At 36.3% G+C, this 16,336-nt stretch overlaps 1 protein-coding gene across 8 annotated transcripts in view; it reads right to left on the reverse strand.

The window, feature by feature from the left end:
• LOC123873499 overlaps window positions 1-16,336 on the reverse strand; it is a 227,360-nt gene that overhangs the window by 9,609 nt on the left and 201,415 nt on the right. For 2 of the 8 annotated variants that reach the window (XM_045918329.1, XM_045918337.1), the window contains exons 7-26: window positions 14,035-14,139; window positions 10,266-10,331; window positions 8,442-8,565; window positions 7,527-7,710; window positions 6,926-7,038; window positions 6,708-6,847; window positions 5,781-6,419; window positions 5,501-5,695; window positions 4,984-5,121; window positions 4,517-4,684; window positions 4,135-4,218; window positions 3,612-3,762; window positions 2,997-3,528; window positions 2,615-2,922; window positions 2,331-2,540; window positions 2,159-2,249; window positions 1,525-2,103; window positions 1,310-1,436; window positions 1,009-1,229; window positions 487-701 (exon numbers count right to left, since the gene is read on the reverse strand). In XM_045918329.1, the coding sequence (XP_045774285.1) occupies window positions 487-701; window positions 1,009-1,229; window positions 1,310-1,436; window positions 1,525-2,103; window positions 2,159-2,249; window positions 2,331-2,540; window positions 2,615-2,922; window positions 2,997-3,528; window positions 3,612-3,762; window positions 4,135-4,218; window positions 4,517-4,684; window positions 4,984-5,121; window positions 5,501-5,695; window positions 5,781-6,419; window positions 6,708-6,847; window positions 6,926-7,038; window positions 7,527-7,710; window positions 8,442-8,565; window positions 10,266-10,331; window positions 14,035-14,139 (4,390 nt within the window). The remainder of the gene's footprint in view (window positions 1-486; window positions 702-1,008; window positions 1,230-1,309; window positions 1,437-1,524; window positions 2,104-2,158; window positions 2,250-2,330; window positions 2,541-2,614; window positions 2,923-2,996; window positions 3,529-3,611; window positions 3,763-4,134; window positions 4,219-4,516; window positions 4,685-4,983; window positions 5,122-5,500; window positions 5,696-5,780; window positions 6,420-6,707; window positions 6,848-6,925; window positions 7,039-7,526; window positions 7,711-8,441; window positions 8,566-10,265; window positions 10,332-14,034; window positions 14,140-16,336) is intronic. The other 6 variants (XM_045918336.1, XM_045918332.1, XM_045918334.1 and 3 more) reach the window with 6 other exon arrangements.

Below are 16,336 nucleotides of genomic sequence, written 5' to 3' on the forward strand. Positions count from 1 at the left end.
TCAGATTTATGCTAACTTTAAATGTTTTATAAAAATATGCCTGCTGTAAGGTAACAATACTACTGACCTTTGAACGGCAGCTTAAATTTGGAACGGAAAAATTGAAATTACTTTTTCGTAGCTACTAGTTAAGTATTTATGAGAAACTAGCTGATACCCGCGACTTCGTTCGCGTGGATGTAGGTTTTTTTAAAATTCCCATGGGAACTCATTGATTTTCCGGGATAAAAAGTAGCCTATGTGCTAATCCAGGGTATAATCTATTGCCATTCTAACTTTCAGCCCCATCCGTCCAGTAGTTTTTGCGTGAAGGAGTAACAAACATACACACACACACACACACACACACACACACATACAAACTTTCTCCTTTATAATATTAGTGTGATGGATTATCATCATTGCAGGCCTTAAAAATGCAAAAAAGCAAGTCAATTCTTATAGTATCTTTTATGTTTAAATAGTAATAATAGTTAGAGTATTTACATCAGTGTGGGAAGTTCGGGAAGCTCTGCTGTCGTGGTCATGCGACGCTGTAACGATGTGTACTTCTTTGCCGCAATGCAAGCAATGCGCCTTGGCTTCGCAATCCCCGACAGCCAAATCGTGCTCCGTGTGTTCTGAATAGAATACGGAATCTGACCCTGGTGAAACTGAACGTAGCGATTCTGCTGAGGCCGCCTTTGCAAACTTTCCGTCTGCTGTTACAAAAACTGAGATAGTCACTGCTTTGATAAAAGCAGACATTATGTTAATTCTATGATATCAACATCGATAAGCACAAATAATAACAATTATTTGAAAAAGTACAATTAATGTAATTGAAACAAACTGTCCCGTTCTTTGTTTAAAATACCTCATGATTTATTTACAATGTACAGATTATCGGTTTTTGGAAACAGTAAATTATTTCAACTCTCAATGCAATTTATAGACACTATCATAATCGTCTCGATTTTATTTGAAAGATTTTTCCTAACTGCAAAGCGTAAAAATTGAGAAGCTGACCTTTATCTTGCTTTTGATTTTTGGGTGACGTTGTTGGACTTTTTACATAGCGTAATGGTGTCAATCTCGCCCCAGCATTATTTAGGGTTCTGGCAGTTTCAATATCTTCTGCTTCAAGGGAACTTAGACAGGGGATCGTTGGTATTGACTGTTTTCTCCGCGGTAAGCTACCAGGCAGTGATATGCTTTCATTCGACCCACTTTTTCGTCTAGGTCTAGAACTAAAACGGATGATTTAGTTAAAAATTCAATATTTCGATAGTAATTTGGTTTTAAATAAAAATATAAATATAGTAGGTACCTGTATCCGGAATGGTTGTTAGATATTGGTGATTTAGCAGAGTTAGAATTATTATTAGCCGTTTTTCTCCTTGGACTATCTCTTAATCGTCTATGTTTCCTCGGAGATATATTGCCATTTCCAATGCCTAGAAATTAATGTAGTATAAAAGATTAATATTATAATGGTAAATATCTCACTGATCATATTCATCACCTTATAATATTATGGCCTACCTTCTTTTCGGTATTGTTCGCTAGAGTCATCAGAGGTAGGAATATTCAGATGTAATTTCACGTTAGACCCTAAAGCTTCTCTTCTATCGTAATGTACTGGTCTATAGGTGCCATCTATTGTTTTAGTCTGCGTAGGGCTTTTTGCTTTTAATTTCGTTCTTTTCACATACCTTTCCCTCTCTACTGGTCTTTTGTTATCATTTTCTTTTTCTTTTAACGATTTTTCTTTAATAGCCTTTTCTATATCCATAGTTTCTCTGGGAGAAGATTGAACACTTTTGGTTTTTTCGACGAAATGTGTTTTCTTTTTTCTTGGTTCAGGAGGTTTTTCTTCTGATGGTGATTTCGCATTTGAATTCTTAAATACACTACGGTCAGAGCGATGATTTAGTGAATCAGGTTCTTTATCCTTTTTACCCCAGTCATCTTGCGATGTGGAAATCGAATCATCATAAGATTTTGAAAATTCTAAGGTAAAAGCTTTCTTTTTTCGTCGTTTATCTTCCGATACCCAAGACTTTGGTCTACTTGTTGACCTATATTTCTGTGAATGCTTATATGCTGAAAATGAAATAGTACCTTTAAAAAGAATTAAGATTCTATTCTTATTTTTTAATACTGAATTCTGTCTTACTTAAACCACCGTCATCTTCGTCTTCTAAAGGACTTTCATAATATCCAGATGATGAATAGTGAACACTTCTTTCATCATCCGACAAAGAGCCCTGCAGTAAATAACATTTTTTAAAATTCTACTATTTTTATTAATTAAATAAATAAATTGTTATTTATATGTTCTAACTTACCATCATCTTAGGAACTAATTGTTCTTTTTGTTCAATTGTCTGTTTTTCTTCACTTGTTTCTGGTTTTTCTGAGTTTTCCAGTATCTCTTTAAATTTCTGAGTACAAACTTTATCAGTAGTACTTTCTGTCACATTGGGATTTGATCCTCCTATACTATAGCTTCCACTTGAGCTGCTTTTACCACTTCTTAAATCACGTGTTGTTGTATTCTGTGTAAATAAATTTGATATATTTACAAAATTGTATGAAACTTCAATATATGAATTTTTTCAGTAGCACTTACAATTTTAACTGGAACTTCGTCTTTTCGTTTGATAACTTCAGTCTTAGATCTTTTATTATTTTCTACGATTGGTGTAATATCAGCTTTAACTTCAAACCTTTCAACAGAAGGTTTTAATACTCTATCTGATAAAGGTAATGGAGGGGACGTAAGGTTAGGTACAATAAAATCGTCAGTAATTTCTAATGGTGGTGAAAAACTCGGTACAATTAAGTCTTCAGCTACATTATCAGTTTTTGTGGATGAATAAAGGCTCGATGCGCTTTCAAAAGATGATCCTTCTTGTGCTTTGTTATTACTTTCCGAATCTGTAAATAAAAATTATGTGTAATAATTTCAGTTGGAATCAGGATCAAAAGAGATTTGTTCTAAGCAAACTTACTGTGGTTTTGATTTTTGCTATTACTTTTTTTGGAACTATCAGAATTCGCAGTTACATAGTCCTCGGTCGTAGTAGTGCTTTCTGATACATCAGTAGTATTGAGTTTTCCTGAATCCGTCCTGTTCAAGCTTGTCTCACTACTAACTGCTTTCGCTAAAGATGGTTCAGAAGGAGATTCTACTATTTGATTAGGAATCGTACCATTAGGTTCCTTTTGCTGTGCTTTCCTTTTTAAGTCCTGTCTTCTCGATGGACTTAATGCTCTTTCCCTTTTCTTATTTATAAAACTAGGAGTTCTTTTAAATGGTACATCGGATAAATCTAAGCTGGGATGTGTTATAGCTATAGCTGGTGTGTGGTTTGCTTTTAGAGGTGCTGTTGGTGATAATATTTTGGATATTGTTGGTTGTTTAGTTATTGGCAAAGAAATATTAGGAACTACTGCTGGTGGAGATAGTGATGCTCTTGTTTGTTGCATGGAACTGGAACTGGACGTGTCTAATTTATTTCGCGGAGAAGTAGGTGACTGACTCTGTAAAATAGTTCATTAAAATATAAAAACCTAGATTATATATTATGGCACAATTTTAAAATTTTATAAAAAAATATACATACTTGCGAAGCATCAAATTCTTCATCTAAGGCGTCCGTATCTAGTGATGACCGTTGCTGATGTTGTAATAGTAAAAGCTGTTTCCTTCTTGAGGTAGGAGTTAGTAGTGCTAGTGCACCTGGTGACGTAGCGAGGGAACTTAGATCAGAAGAACTGAAAATATTATTCATAAAATATTTCAATTTATTGGGTGATGGGGTGATGGGTAAAACTATGCTCCTGAGCAAAACATATTATACAATCGAAAATTATGTAAATGATAAAAGAGCGTGGATTTGACTTGCAGCTCGCTCCAGCAATGCTCCGGACTTCATACATGGCATAATATTGTAAATAAAATCTTTGAAAAGAGCAACCGCTGAGTTTCTTGCTAGTTCTTCTCAGTAGGAAAGGCATTCCGAACCAGTGCTAGATGCTTTTAACGATTTAAAAGAACTTGTAAAAATCTAATTGAATAAAAACATTTTGAATTTTTAATTTGAATTTGATGTAGCGTAATTGTTTTACTTCGTTATTTCAACATACCTGATTACAGTTCCGTTGTCAGTACCGGAATCCACTTGTAAAACGGTTGTTTGAGACTCATTCCACAGTCCATCAGAATGATCTCTAAAAGAGAATATAACTAAACAAAAAGTTTTATACACAAAATTACATGTTTTACTAGCCGATGCCCGCAACTTCACACGCGTGGATTTAGGTTTTTCGAAACCCCGTGGGATCTCTTCGATTTTCCGGGATAAAAAGTAGCCTATGTGCTAATCCAGGATATTGTCTATCTCCATTCCAAATTTCAGCCAAATCCGTCCAGTAGTTTTTGCGTCAAGGAGTACCAAACATACACACACACATACAAACTTTCGCCTTTATAATATTAAGTGTGATTGTATTGTTTTTAGGTTCGTACCTGCTGTGGTCTACCGTTAACGATTCATTCGAGGCGCAGGGTGATGATTTCTCAAGAGGTGCAAGTATTGTTGTGACATTGTTGGAAATGACTGCTCGCTTTGGTTTTTGTTTGGCATCTACATCACAACTAACAGGATCTGGCGATGCGGGGCTTGATTTAGCCGTGCTGAAAAATAATATGTAGATTTCCTATTATTTTATTTGTAAAGTTAATTAATATTGTATTAAGTTAATAAAGATTTTTAGCAGTATTATTTAGTAACGGAATTTCGATTACCAATTTTCATACATACAAAAAGTTGATATGTATACAAAATTATATACAACAGATTAATTACTTATCATCGAAAATACTTATAACTTATAATGTCAGAAAGATTACAAAAGTTTCAACTAATACAAAATTAAATATTACAAATGTGCAAGCTATACAAAAACAAGCATAATTCTATTGAAAATACCTGCCTTTCTAAAGGAATTTCTTCCTTATCGACCCGTTCAGTTTTCTCCTCGAAGCTTACGCTGCGAATTCTAAATGGTTCATGCTTGTAACTAATGTACTTTTCATGAAAGTCTTCGTATGGTGCATTTCCGTCGGAAGAACTACGAAGAGAGATTTATAATAGATGAGAGTGAATGAGCATTCAATGTTTTAGAAGTTTCGAACCCGCATTAATATTATATTAAAAAAATGAAATTACTTAAAAGCGTTAAATAATAAATTAGTCAAGAACAAAAAAGCAGATTGCAGAATCTTGGTCAAAATGCTACTTGCAGGGTTTTTCTACAGTAGCACCATGTTTTTAAAATTTCAAAGTGACCTATATTAATACGGGTCTGTTAGAAAGAAATCAATTTATTTCATAGGCTTGCAAAAGCATAGTAGCATTTACCAGTCAGTGGGTGATAAATATAGTATAAAAATATAGTGTGCAGCTAAACTTTACTAATAGTCCAAATCAAATTAGTAAAAAAAATATACCTGAAGGAACCGTCAGGTTCGAATCCAAAAATACCTTCGTCTTTGATAGGAGTTTGAGTATAATTTTGTGCAATGTACTGTCTATATACTGTTTCCCGTTCGCGATCTTCCTGTGTCATATTTTCTTGACTCGTAGACATTATTATGGGTGCGTCTTTCACTCCTTCCGTGGAACCGCTTATTTCGTTTTTCCTTCTATATTTAAAATAGTTATCTGTTTTAATATTTAAAATAAAATAAGTAAATAATTCTAGCATGCTATAAATGAATCAATACTTACGCATCCAATAATATTTCTCCCTCGGATAAAGTTTTTTGCAATATTCTTTTATTTTTCCTACGTAATGTCGTAAACGGTATTGCTTCATCATCGGGCCTAGGTTCAAAGTCAATTATTATTTCCTTTTCATTCTTTTCACTATCATCAGTCGTAGTGGCAGAAGTTTCAGTCGAAGGTTCAGATTGAAAAGTAGAAGTTTTTGATAGACCATGTGAAGAGTTTATTGTCTTTTGCGACGCATCACTAGTACTTTTGGACAAAATCGATCTAAGCGACCGTTCATTTTTGGCCTGTTTAGCTATTTCTTGTTGTAAATATTCTAAGTTTCTACGATTTAATGCCATGCTTTTTTCAAGTGTTTCTATGTCATCGTCAATGGTATCATCTCTATCGCTTTCGTGAATGAATTGAAAATTCTGTTGGAAGTACTCTTGAGCTTGTTTTTGTAATGCGCTAAGTTCAGATGATTTATCTACTTGTGAAGATGCTATCGACTTGACGGAAGATGACGTTACATCGTCAGAGTCTCCTCGTTGCATGAATGGTGATGTCGGCATTACTGATGTGGGTGATCGTGGAGACCTAGGGGGTTCTTCTGATTGGGTTCTATGAAGTTTCTCATGCTCCGTACCAATAATACTGCAAACACCAAATTTAATAACTACCAAGACATATCGAAATACTGTAAATACAGAAGATAATAAATTACTATCCTGCATGAATAGACAAAAAGGTCGATGACAGAGACGCGACTCTTAGGCATATCTATAGTGTAAGTGCTTACGTATATTACCTTAAATTATTATTTATTAGATAATAGTTCCTACTTCTAGGAGCCACGTCAAACACATTGCCATCTCATATCATGTCTCTCCAGCAAGAAATTTTAAGCAGCTTAAGTATCGATCAGTAATACTCAATAAGTACCTTTCTATTGCAACAGTAACATCATTTTGGTTTTCACGGCCAGCTAATCGATCTCCACACACTTCAGAAAAGGATTTTGTTAATCTGCGTACACCCACTGTGTAGCCATTAGTTTGAACTCCTGCTGCTACCATTTTTACCTGAAAATTAAAGAAGTATATTTTGTAAAGATTTTTTGCTTCAAATTCCTTAGGTAAATTATGAAATAAATTATTTACCCTTTTTATTGTTCTCGGACTCAATGATAAATAGTTAGGCGGATGTGGTTTCCTTCCTAAACATACTTCAGTCTGGGTAGCTTGAGTTCGCATTACTCCTTTCTTAATAGTATCTGTAACAATATTTTTTAAGCCTTATTATTTTTAAAATAAAATTGGTTTCCACAGGACTTAGTGCACCCTAAGGTACTTTTTTGTATAATTAAAAGTGTTTTTTGTGTAAATAGCGAATAAATGAAAAGGAGTTTCACCTATTGTTAAGGAGTAACCACCGTCAGTGGAACTGTCAATACGTCACCAGCTTTTGGGCAATTGTTGATCTGCCCTTTGAATAACTCCTTGTTGAAATCTAGTAAGAACACCAGTCAAGCGAATGAGTTCCACAATTTATATCAGCGTGGAAAAAGGACCTGGCACAATGTGTGGTTGACGCACACCAGACGGAAACCTTTAAGTGAAGAATGGCTGATCGAAGTGCACCAGACACTCAGGTGACTGGAAAGGGTGACTTTGATGATTGAGGTGCGGTGCGGTTGTAGAAAATTAAGGCTATCTCTCTCTTTCTCTTATAAAAGCGATAAAACAGACAAAGAGAGCTTACCTAATACAACAACTTTTGGTGCGTCGATCTGCGTCTGCCGCTGCACAGGTGGCGCTGTGTGAGCAGGTAATGGCGTTATGGGCGGCGGGTAGTGGATCGGCGCCGGCGCTTGCGCTAAGTATGGAGGGTAGGGCGGAAAAGGCTGGAAAATCACTGGTAACGTTGCGTACGGTTTGCTTTCTGGCTGTAAATAAAATAATCAGACTGTTTTAAATTCTCCGTAATCTACACTAATTAATGGTAAATTATACATTTTTTTTAATTTATTTATCATTAGCCGATGCCTGCGACTTCGCCCGCGTGGATTTAGGTTTTTTGAAATCCCGTGGGAACTCTTTGATTTTCCGGGATAAAAAGTAGCCTATGTGCTAATCCAGGATATTATCTATCTCCATTCCAAATTTCAGCCAAATCCGTTTAGTAGTTTTTGCGTGAAGGATTAACAAACATACACACACACACACATACAAACTTTCGCCTTTATAATATTAGTGTGATATTGCACATGAATTACTTATAACTTACATCTTGCCAAACTGCTGTGCAGTTTGTTGGTGAGTTAGCGCTCATGAAAGATTGCGCAGTGCCCTTAACTTAACTATCGGTTAATCATAAAAAAAATCCTGTGAAATAAGTGTCTGTCCATTAAATGTTTTCGGCCCATCCATTTTGTGGATTTTGATGTAATTTGGTACGGAGATATCTTGCAACCCGGAGATAAAAATAGGCTATTTTTAATACCTCGTGGGAACTGTTTTACGGGATAAATAGTAGCCTATGTCCGTCTTGGTGTCCTATTTCTGTGCTTTTCGTCAAAATTGGTTAAATGGATGGATCGTAAAAAACCAACAGACAGACAATAACACTTTCGTATTTCCAATATTAGTATGGATTTCGTTAATGCAAAAATCTTACCACACGTCCGTCGATAAGTCTTTCACAGTCTCTCCTAAAGCGAGGTCCACTCACTGCGGCCGGCATGACCGAGTCGTCGAAAGTGGTCAACGTGTGCGAGCGAGCGAACGATACGTGTTTTGTTCTGAAAAAGAGAGAGATGAGTATTAGTTCGTAACCAATGGAACTTCGTTAACTTGCAACTGGAAAAATGCAGTACTATGCAAGAAAAACAAAATAGCTAGGTAACAAATTAGTATCAAAAACTATCCATTACCTAATCTAAAAAGAATATAAAACCGGTCATGAATGAAAATGAAAACCACTAAAAGTGCTAGAGTTTTTGGATCTAATCCACCTAATTAAATTTTGAAAAAAATTAGTTCCATACTGATATATAAAATTAAAGAAAATAATGATGAAAAAGGGTATGAAAATGAAGTGCAGTTATATTAATTTAATTTCACAATAAATATGTATACTATTATACTTTACAAGAATAAATCAGAATAGATAGCAAGGAAGTTAGTCATAATCACAGCGAAATATTAAAATTAAAAGATCATGTAATAATAAGTATAGCGTTAAATAAAGTTCCATACTTAAAATATAACTCTTAAATATAACTCTTATCTCAAATCTTTAGCTAATCTAAAGATTTTTAAAATTTCAAAAACCTTTAGATAAAGGTCATGCCACACTTGCGAACAATGCAAACACTCGTTAACGTACTGCGTAATAGGTAACTCAGAACTCAGTAACGATTCGTTTCAATGACGTGAGTTGCCATAATTATACAGTATTGAAAAATGAGTTGTAGCTTTGACCACGTTTTTTGCCTTTTGCGGCAGTCTACAAGCAGTTGTAATGTGAAATGACCTTTACAACTAGGATCTGTCGCACAACAGGCGGTAACCGTTAAAGTTAACCATTAAAAAAAAAAAATTGGTCTCGTTACCGTTTGTCCAACGTATGATCCGTAATCTTTACCACACCTTTACCATGGAGGTTTGAATAATGACTTGTGCACTTTGCTTGTTTTATTGGGAACAAGTCTAACTTTACGGTAATCTTACTTTAACTACCTGATGTTTAATGCAGAGCGTCAGTCACACTTAGCTTACGTGTAACCAACTATGCGAGCTAATCTTAGCTGCACGAGCTAAATTATTTTGATTCAAACCGAAAACTATGAGATCATGAGTGCCGCATGGGGTGAAAAGAGGCAAAAGGTTTAGTTTAGCCAGAATAATCGGACAGTACTGGCCTATATTTCAGTTAGCTCGCTTAGTTTAGCTCTAGAGGTCACGGTACGAATTACTGAAGTATGAAAAGATGCCAAAGCCACGTGAGTTTAGCTAAACTAAGCTAGTTTAGCCCATGTTGCTACGCTTAAAGCTATGACCATACCTGCGCGTCATGAACGCGGGAAGCGGGAGCGATGCCGCGAATCTGTGTGTGAAATCATGTACACCTACGCGACTACAACAATCATGTGCAGTGCACATTTATGCGACTGTTGTAGTCGCGTAGGTGTCCATAACGCCATTAATATCGTGGGAAGTGACGGCTGCACGGCTGACGTTCCTGCTTCGTAGTCGCTTTGTCGCGCAGGTTTGGATGATGATTTAGTTAGCCCTAATTCGCACGAGCGTTAAAAAAGCGTTGCGTTAAAACCCGGCGTTGCGAAGAAAATACAAAGTGCGCGTCGAAAAAGCGTTGACGTGTGAACAGATACTTTGGAATGCATTTGTTATATTTAAACGCTTTTTTAACGGACGGTCAAAAAGCTCTCGTGAGAATGAGGCCTTAAAGCCAAGTTAAACTATGACGCTAGTCAATTACCTGTGCGGTGGTATGGTGAGAGGCGGTGGTGGGGGTGGCGGAGGTATCGGAGTGTGGGCGGGGCAGCTATTGAAACATTTTCACACACTTAATATTACGTAAAGATAGAAATTAAATGTAAATTGAAACATCCGACTGCTATAATTAGTAACACGTTCCCCAAACCCTTAAAAAAAATATATTTTACATATAATATTTTTCTGATTAAGTATAGTTTTTACAGTTTTTACCTACCCTACACTTTTTAAGCAAACTAATTAGGTAAGTATATTATTTTTTTAAACATATAAAAAATTGCAGAATTAACAGGATTCAATTTCAAACCTAATTTTTTCTATTACAAATTAGCCCTTGACTGCAATCTCACCTGGTGGTAAGTGATGTTGCAGTCTAAATTAGTATCGGGCTAATTTGTTTGTTATACAAACTACAACCCATACCCCTTTTCGGTATCCACACGGCATCGTACTGGAACGCCTTTTTTCAGCTTGGAGGCAGGGCTTTGCCTTTTGAGTGGTAAGTGGTAACTAGCCGCGTTGCATCTGTTTGAATATCGCCACCTAAGTGCCTTTGAGTACTAGGCTACGGTCAGAGTGAACTAGAGTGAGGGAACTCTCGGTTTTATCATGAATCGACGATATATGTCAAATATTAGGCTATGGTGACGTGAAATCATAGAAGATTAGGGCTACCATAAGGCTATCTGCGTCAAAATGTACTAGAACATTTGACGCTTGCCAGTGACGTTAAAGCCTAGACGTTTTGTTAGAAGTTCCTTAACTGTCGTGAACTCTACCACGGTTCTTTCATATTCAGTGCCTTTTAGATTTGACGTAGGTAGGTACTTACTAATTAATTGTGTATTTAAAAATTATTAAGTTTTATAGATAATCAGAGACTATGCAGATTAAAAAGTTTCAAAGTTGTGCAGCTCACAAAGCTCAGCAAAAAGGCTCATCAAATATTTCAACCCATGCCCAGGGATACCTTTGAATATCATCTCGTAAAAGCATTAAAAGAGATGAATGTAGATAATACATAACGTTATAGGTGCGATCCTAATTGCTAGAATGGCCAGAAACCGTGTAATTGCACCTCGGGACGATTTATCGCAAACCCTAATAAAAGCCTGAGAACTCATCTGGGAAAATTACTTTAGCATCTAAGTCAGCAAGGTACCTACTACCTACTAAGTAACTATGGGTTTTTGCCACTCAAGTCAAAAGAAATTACCTATTTCCCGCAAGTACCTCCTTGTAGCTGTAACTGATTTTTAGGGGACCGTACCCAAAGGGTATAAACGGAGCCCTATTAATGTCAGTTTGCTGTCTGTCTGTCTGTCTATATAGTAGTTTTTGCGTGGAAGATTAAGAAACATAACTCACAAACACACATTTACAAACTTTCACCTTTATAAACATTAAGGTGATTAAATATAAAAGTAAAAGGTTAAGGGTTGTTTATAATGACGAGTAAAATGACCTTATCTTGCGTTTCCGAATGACCTTGTGTCCACGAGTGCTAAACTAAACTTCCCTAAAGGTCAGCGAAGGAGATGATAGATACCTAAATGTTACATGAGTTTCTTAATGGTCTGTTGCCTAATTGCTCACAGGGTCCAGTAGGCGCGTTATTGCTTTTAGGGACCATACGAGACAATTTATTAGGGGCTGTAATATTATTATGATATATGGGATTTGTTTTGTAGTATGAAGACACAGACACTATTAAGTTAGGCTTGCTATTAGACACAGATTGCTGTTTTTACCTATGTAAGTATTGTGGCAGCGTGATGACTTCATTGAAACGCCGCACATATTTGTGTACAACTAGAGAATGCCCGCGACTTCGTCCTCGTGGATTTAGGTTTTTAAGATCCCGTGGGAACTGTTTGATTTTCCGGGATAAAAAGTAGTCCCCGTCCCCGGGATATAAGCTAACCCTGTACTAAATTTCATCAGAATCGGTTAAACTGTTGGGCCGTGAAAAGGTAGCAGACAGACAGACAGACACACTTTCGCATTTATAATATTGTAACGAATATTTACATAATGTAGTAGTATGGAATAGTATGAATTCTATTCACAATTTTGTTACTATTATTTACAATATACACTGTATTTATAACGTGATGGTGCGGAACGTAACGTGACTGTGTTGATGAGGGTCTCGATGTGAAAGTGGCTCTCGGAGGTCCACGAGAGCTTTAGGAATTCGAATTGTTCCGAATTCGATTCCTTTGTTCTTCTTTTCCTATTTGCAGCTGTCTACTAGCTAGCCATCGTCACCGGCGAGTAGAGGTTGCGTGTCTCTACGGTGTGACCCTGGCACAGTGATCAGTGACGTCAAAGCCTCGACGTGTTGTTAGAAGTTCTCTAATTATTGTCGTGAACTGGGACCCTACCATCAGAAACGTGCCCCTAAGCGACTAAAGGCCGATTCACACCAAGCACGTACGCGTGACACGTACATAGTAACGCGCGTGACATAACTCCGTACTTAGACATAACTGCACGCATTACATCTACGCGAACGTTCAAGCCACGCAAGCGGTATGCCCTGTCTTATACAGTTCCATACATTACAACGCAATGGTACGCGCTACGTCCACGCTTACGCAGCATGTGTGAACGAGCTGTTAGCGTTTCTGTACGACGTCGTTTAGAAACCAAGTGGGGTTTAATCCTGACATTTAACAATTATTTTTATCGTACGTGAACTTTTAATAAGAAAGGGCTTAGATACTTATACAAGTATAATATTTTCAATAAATTGCGACAACCTTCTACCTAAAGGTTAATTTATCAATGGAAAATTTATGGTTATAATAAATTTTTGGGTTTCTGAAGAATTCTAAACATAGCTTACCTATTTTCTAATCGGGTGTTGATTACGTTTTGTTTATGGTTTAGTACAACTTGCGAGTATGATTACATCGATAAAAATATAATCCTTTATTTACCTAATAAATGATGCCCGCGACTTCACTTAGGTCTTTTAAAAATCTCATGGAAACTTTTTGATTTTCCCGGATAAAAAGTAGCCGAGTATGTCTGTCTCCGGGATGCAACTCTGTATCAAACGACAAAATCGTTTAAATAAGCGGATAGGTCGTGAAAAGTACAGACACTATAAGGAGACACTTTAGCATTTGTAATATTAGTATGACTATTAAAAATTCCTTGCGACTTGGCACTATCCAACACTAGCTTCTCCTTTTAGCATAGGTTGCCTGGAAGAGATTGCTCCAAGCAATAAGGCCGCCTTTGCACACAATTGTTTTTTCTGTTTTCTTCTTTCTCTGTTGTGTTCCTTTACATCTGTTTTTGTGTGCAATAAAGTGTTCTATCTATCTATCAATTATGTTTTGTATCGTAGTACAGTAAATATGTACTACTTTTGATACAGACTGTATGTTTAAAACAGTTAAGTCAGCACAGTTTTACGAATACAAAGAGGAATCTTAAAAAGCTGCCTAAAGCTATAAACGGGGAAATAACAAGTGTTAATTAAAAAATAACACCCCCGACAAGTGAAGGTTACAGTAACTAGAAAAGAGCTGATAACTTTCAAACGGCTGAACCGATTTTCTTGGATTATAGCTTCTTAGCTACACTCTTGATCAAGCCACCTTTCAAACAAAAAAAAACTAAGTTAGAATTGGTTCATTAGTTTAGGAGCTACGATGCCACAGACACACAGATATACACGTCAAACTTATCACACCCCTCTTTTTGGGTCGGGGGTTAAAAAAGACTATAATACTTACGGAATTATCGAAGGGGGCCTAGGTAGGGAGCCTCCACGGCTAACAGACGCGATTTGGTCGACGTTGTAATTTTGCGGCCAACCCGCGTTATCTTCTATTACCGATCTGAAAGTAGCGAACAATACGATTTATAAAATGACTAGAGGATGCCCGCGACTTCGTCCGCGTAAATTTAGGTTTTTAAAGATCCCGTGGCAACTGTTTGATTTTCCGGGATAAAAAGTTGCCGGGAAAGTCCGGGAACTAATATCTATGCCAGTGGTTTTCCAGATATCCGTTAAAATATTCGGTTTCAAAGTTACGCGGTCTTAAAAATTCACATACAAATCTTTAAGCCCCTGTAATTTTAAAACTACATGTTTTTAGAAAAATCTAAAACACCACAGGCACAGATATTAGTTTTTAGAATATGTCTGCATTTCATGGACTTTGGTTGCTTAATATTCAAATGAAATTGGGACTACGATTGTATGGAGAAATGACGGAGAGAGCCCTGTTAAACTTGCTTCCAAGAAAACCACCCCACCCAAGTGGGAGAGAGGGATCTGGATTATGATTATTTACTTTGATAAGTGCTACACAACATACGCAATTACTGGATACACGCTTTTATGATTTAGCTACCTATAGGATGTAACCAGATCGTTATCAAAAACTTAGTGTTATAACACAATCCATTGCCAATAATTATTTGCCTTATCTTGTAGTTTTAGTGATTTAATACTTTTCAAACCTGCATTGTATAGCGTGCAAAACTCAGCTCGATGTCCCACCTACGACGTGGCATTGACTTCAAGCGGCCTATTTACGGAACGTTCGTTGACCTTTTAAAGATGTTTTATTTGGAAATCATAAATAATACAGATTTATTAAATATTTTCCATAGTTTTTAGGGTTCCGTACCTCAAAAGGAAAAACGGAACCCTTATCACTTTGTTGTCTGTCTGTCTATCCATCCGTCCGTCCGTCGTGTCTGTCAAGAAAACCTATAGGGTACTTCCCGTTGACCCAGAATCATGTAATTTAGCAGGTAGGTAGCTCTCATAGTACAGTTAAAGTAATAAATCCGAAAACCGTGAATTTTTAGTTACATAATTTAAAAAAAAATGGGTTTAAATTTTCAAAATAAGATATCTTTACCAAGTGGGGTATCCTATTAAAGAGCTTTACCTGCACATTCTAAAACAGATTTTTATTTATTTACATGCATCCATAGTTTTTGATTTATCGTGCAAAATGACGAAAAAATACCAGAGTACGGAACCCTTGGTGCACCAGTCTGACTCGCACTTGATCGGTTTTTTTATGGTATCTTATCAGTAGGTAATCATCAATACTGTCTTCGTTTTTGCTAGCGTTCTGATTACACCTTTATACTCCTATATTAGTATTTCAATTAATTACATGTATAATTAACATTTACACGACATCAGGTTGTCAAAGCATTTACGTAAGTACTAATACCACAAGATAATTAACATGTCGATTATGGAAGCTCTTGAGTATTAGGTATAAATGGGCCGGAAAGGTTAGGTACGTACTTTCCGAACCATTTGGTATTTTGTTATGCATTTTGTATGTGTGCATTAAATATTATTTACATAAACTAATTTAAATATTATATAACAACTAAAACTAAACTAAAACCCGACCCGCAAACTGCCGATACATAGTGTAGATATTATAGTAAAATTGTTTTTCTATCGCTCGGTGTATTGCACTATAAGTAAGTATTTATATTTGTGGACTCAGAATTTTTTTCTCTTTCATTTGATATCCCACTCAATACAATAGGAAAAAAAAATGTTTGGAAACCCCCTCATTTTTAGATGTAACATCCGTCAGGTCGATTTTTTTTCGTAGAAAGTGTAGCCTATGTTACCCAACCATAATAACGAATCGATTGATACCTCATTCATTGAACTCGGCTCAGTAGTTTAGAAGCTACGGTGGAACACACATAAATACAAACCTACATAGACTGCTAATAAAATCATAACCCTTCTTTTGCCGTAGTCGGGTAAAAAGAATTATCCTGATTGTCTTATTAACATCATTATCGCGTGCCTTCTTCGCAATAAAGTTTGGTGATCATCATTCGAAAAGTTTCTCCATCTAAAGCCATGTCTTTTAACTTTGGGTAACTAAGCCTTGTCCGCCCCCTTATATCGGCCAACCATTTGCGTTTTTGGCGACGAAGCTTTTTTGCCTGCCATTTTACCTTCAAAGTCCAACACTAATCTTGAGAATAAGAATTGTCCAAAGAAAGCTTTCTTCGCATGATGAAGGGCATGAGTTTTTT

Source organism: Maniola jurtina, chromosome 17, assembly GCF_905333055.1.
Source record: "Maniola jurtina chromosome 17, ilManJurt1.1, whole genome shotgun sequence".
NCBI classification, from domain to species: domain Eukaryota; kingdom Metazoa; phylum Arthropoda; class Insecta; order Lepidoptera; family Nymphalidae; genus Maniola; species Maniola jurtina.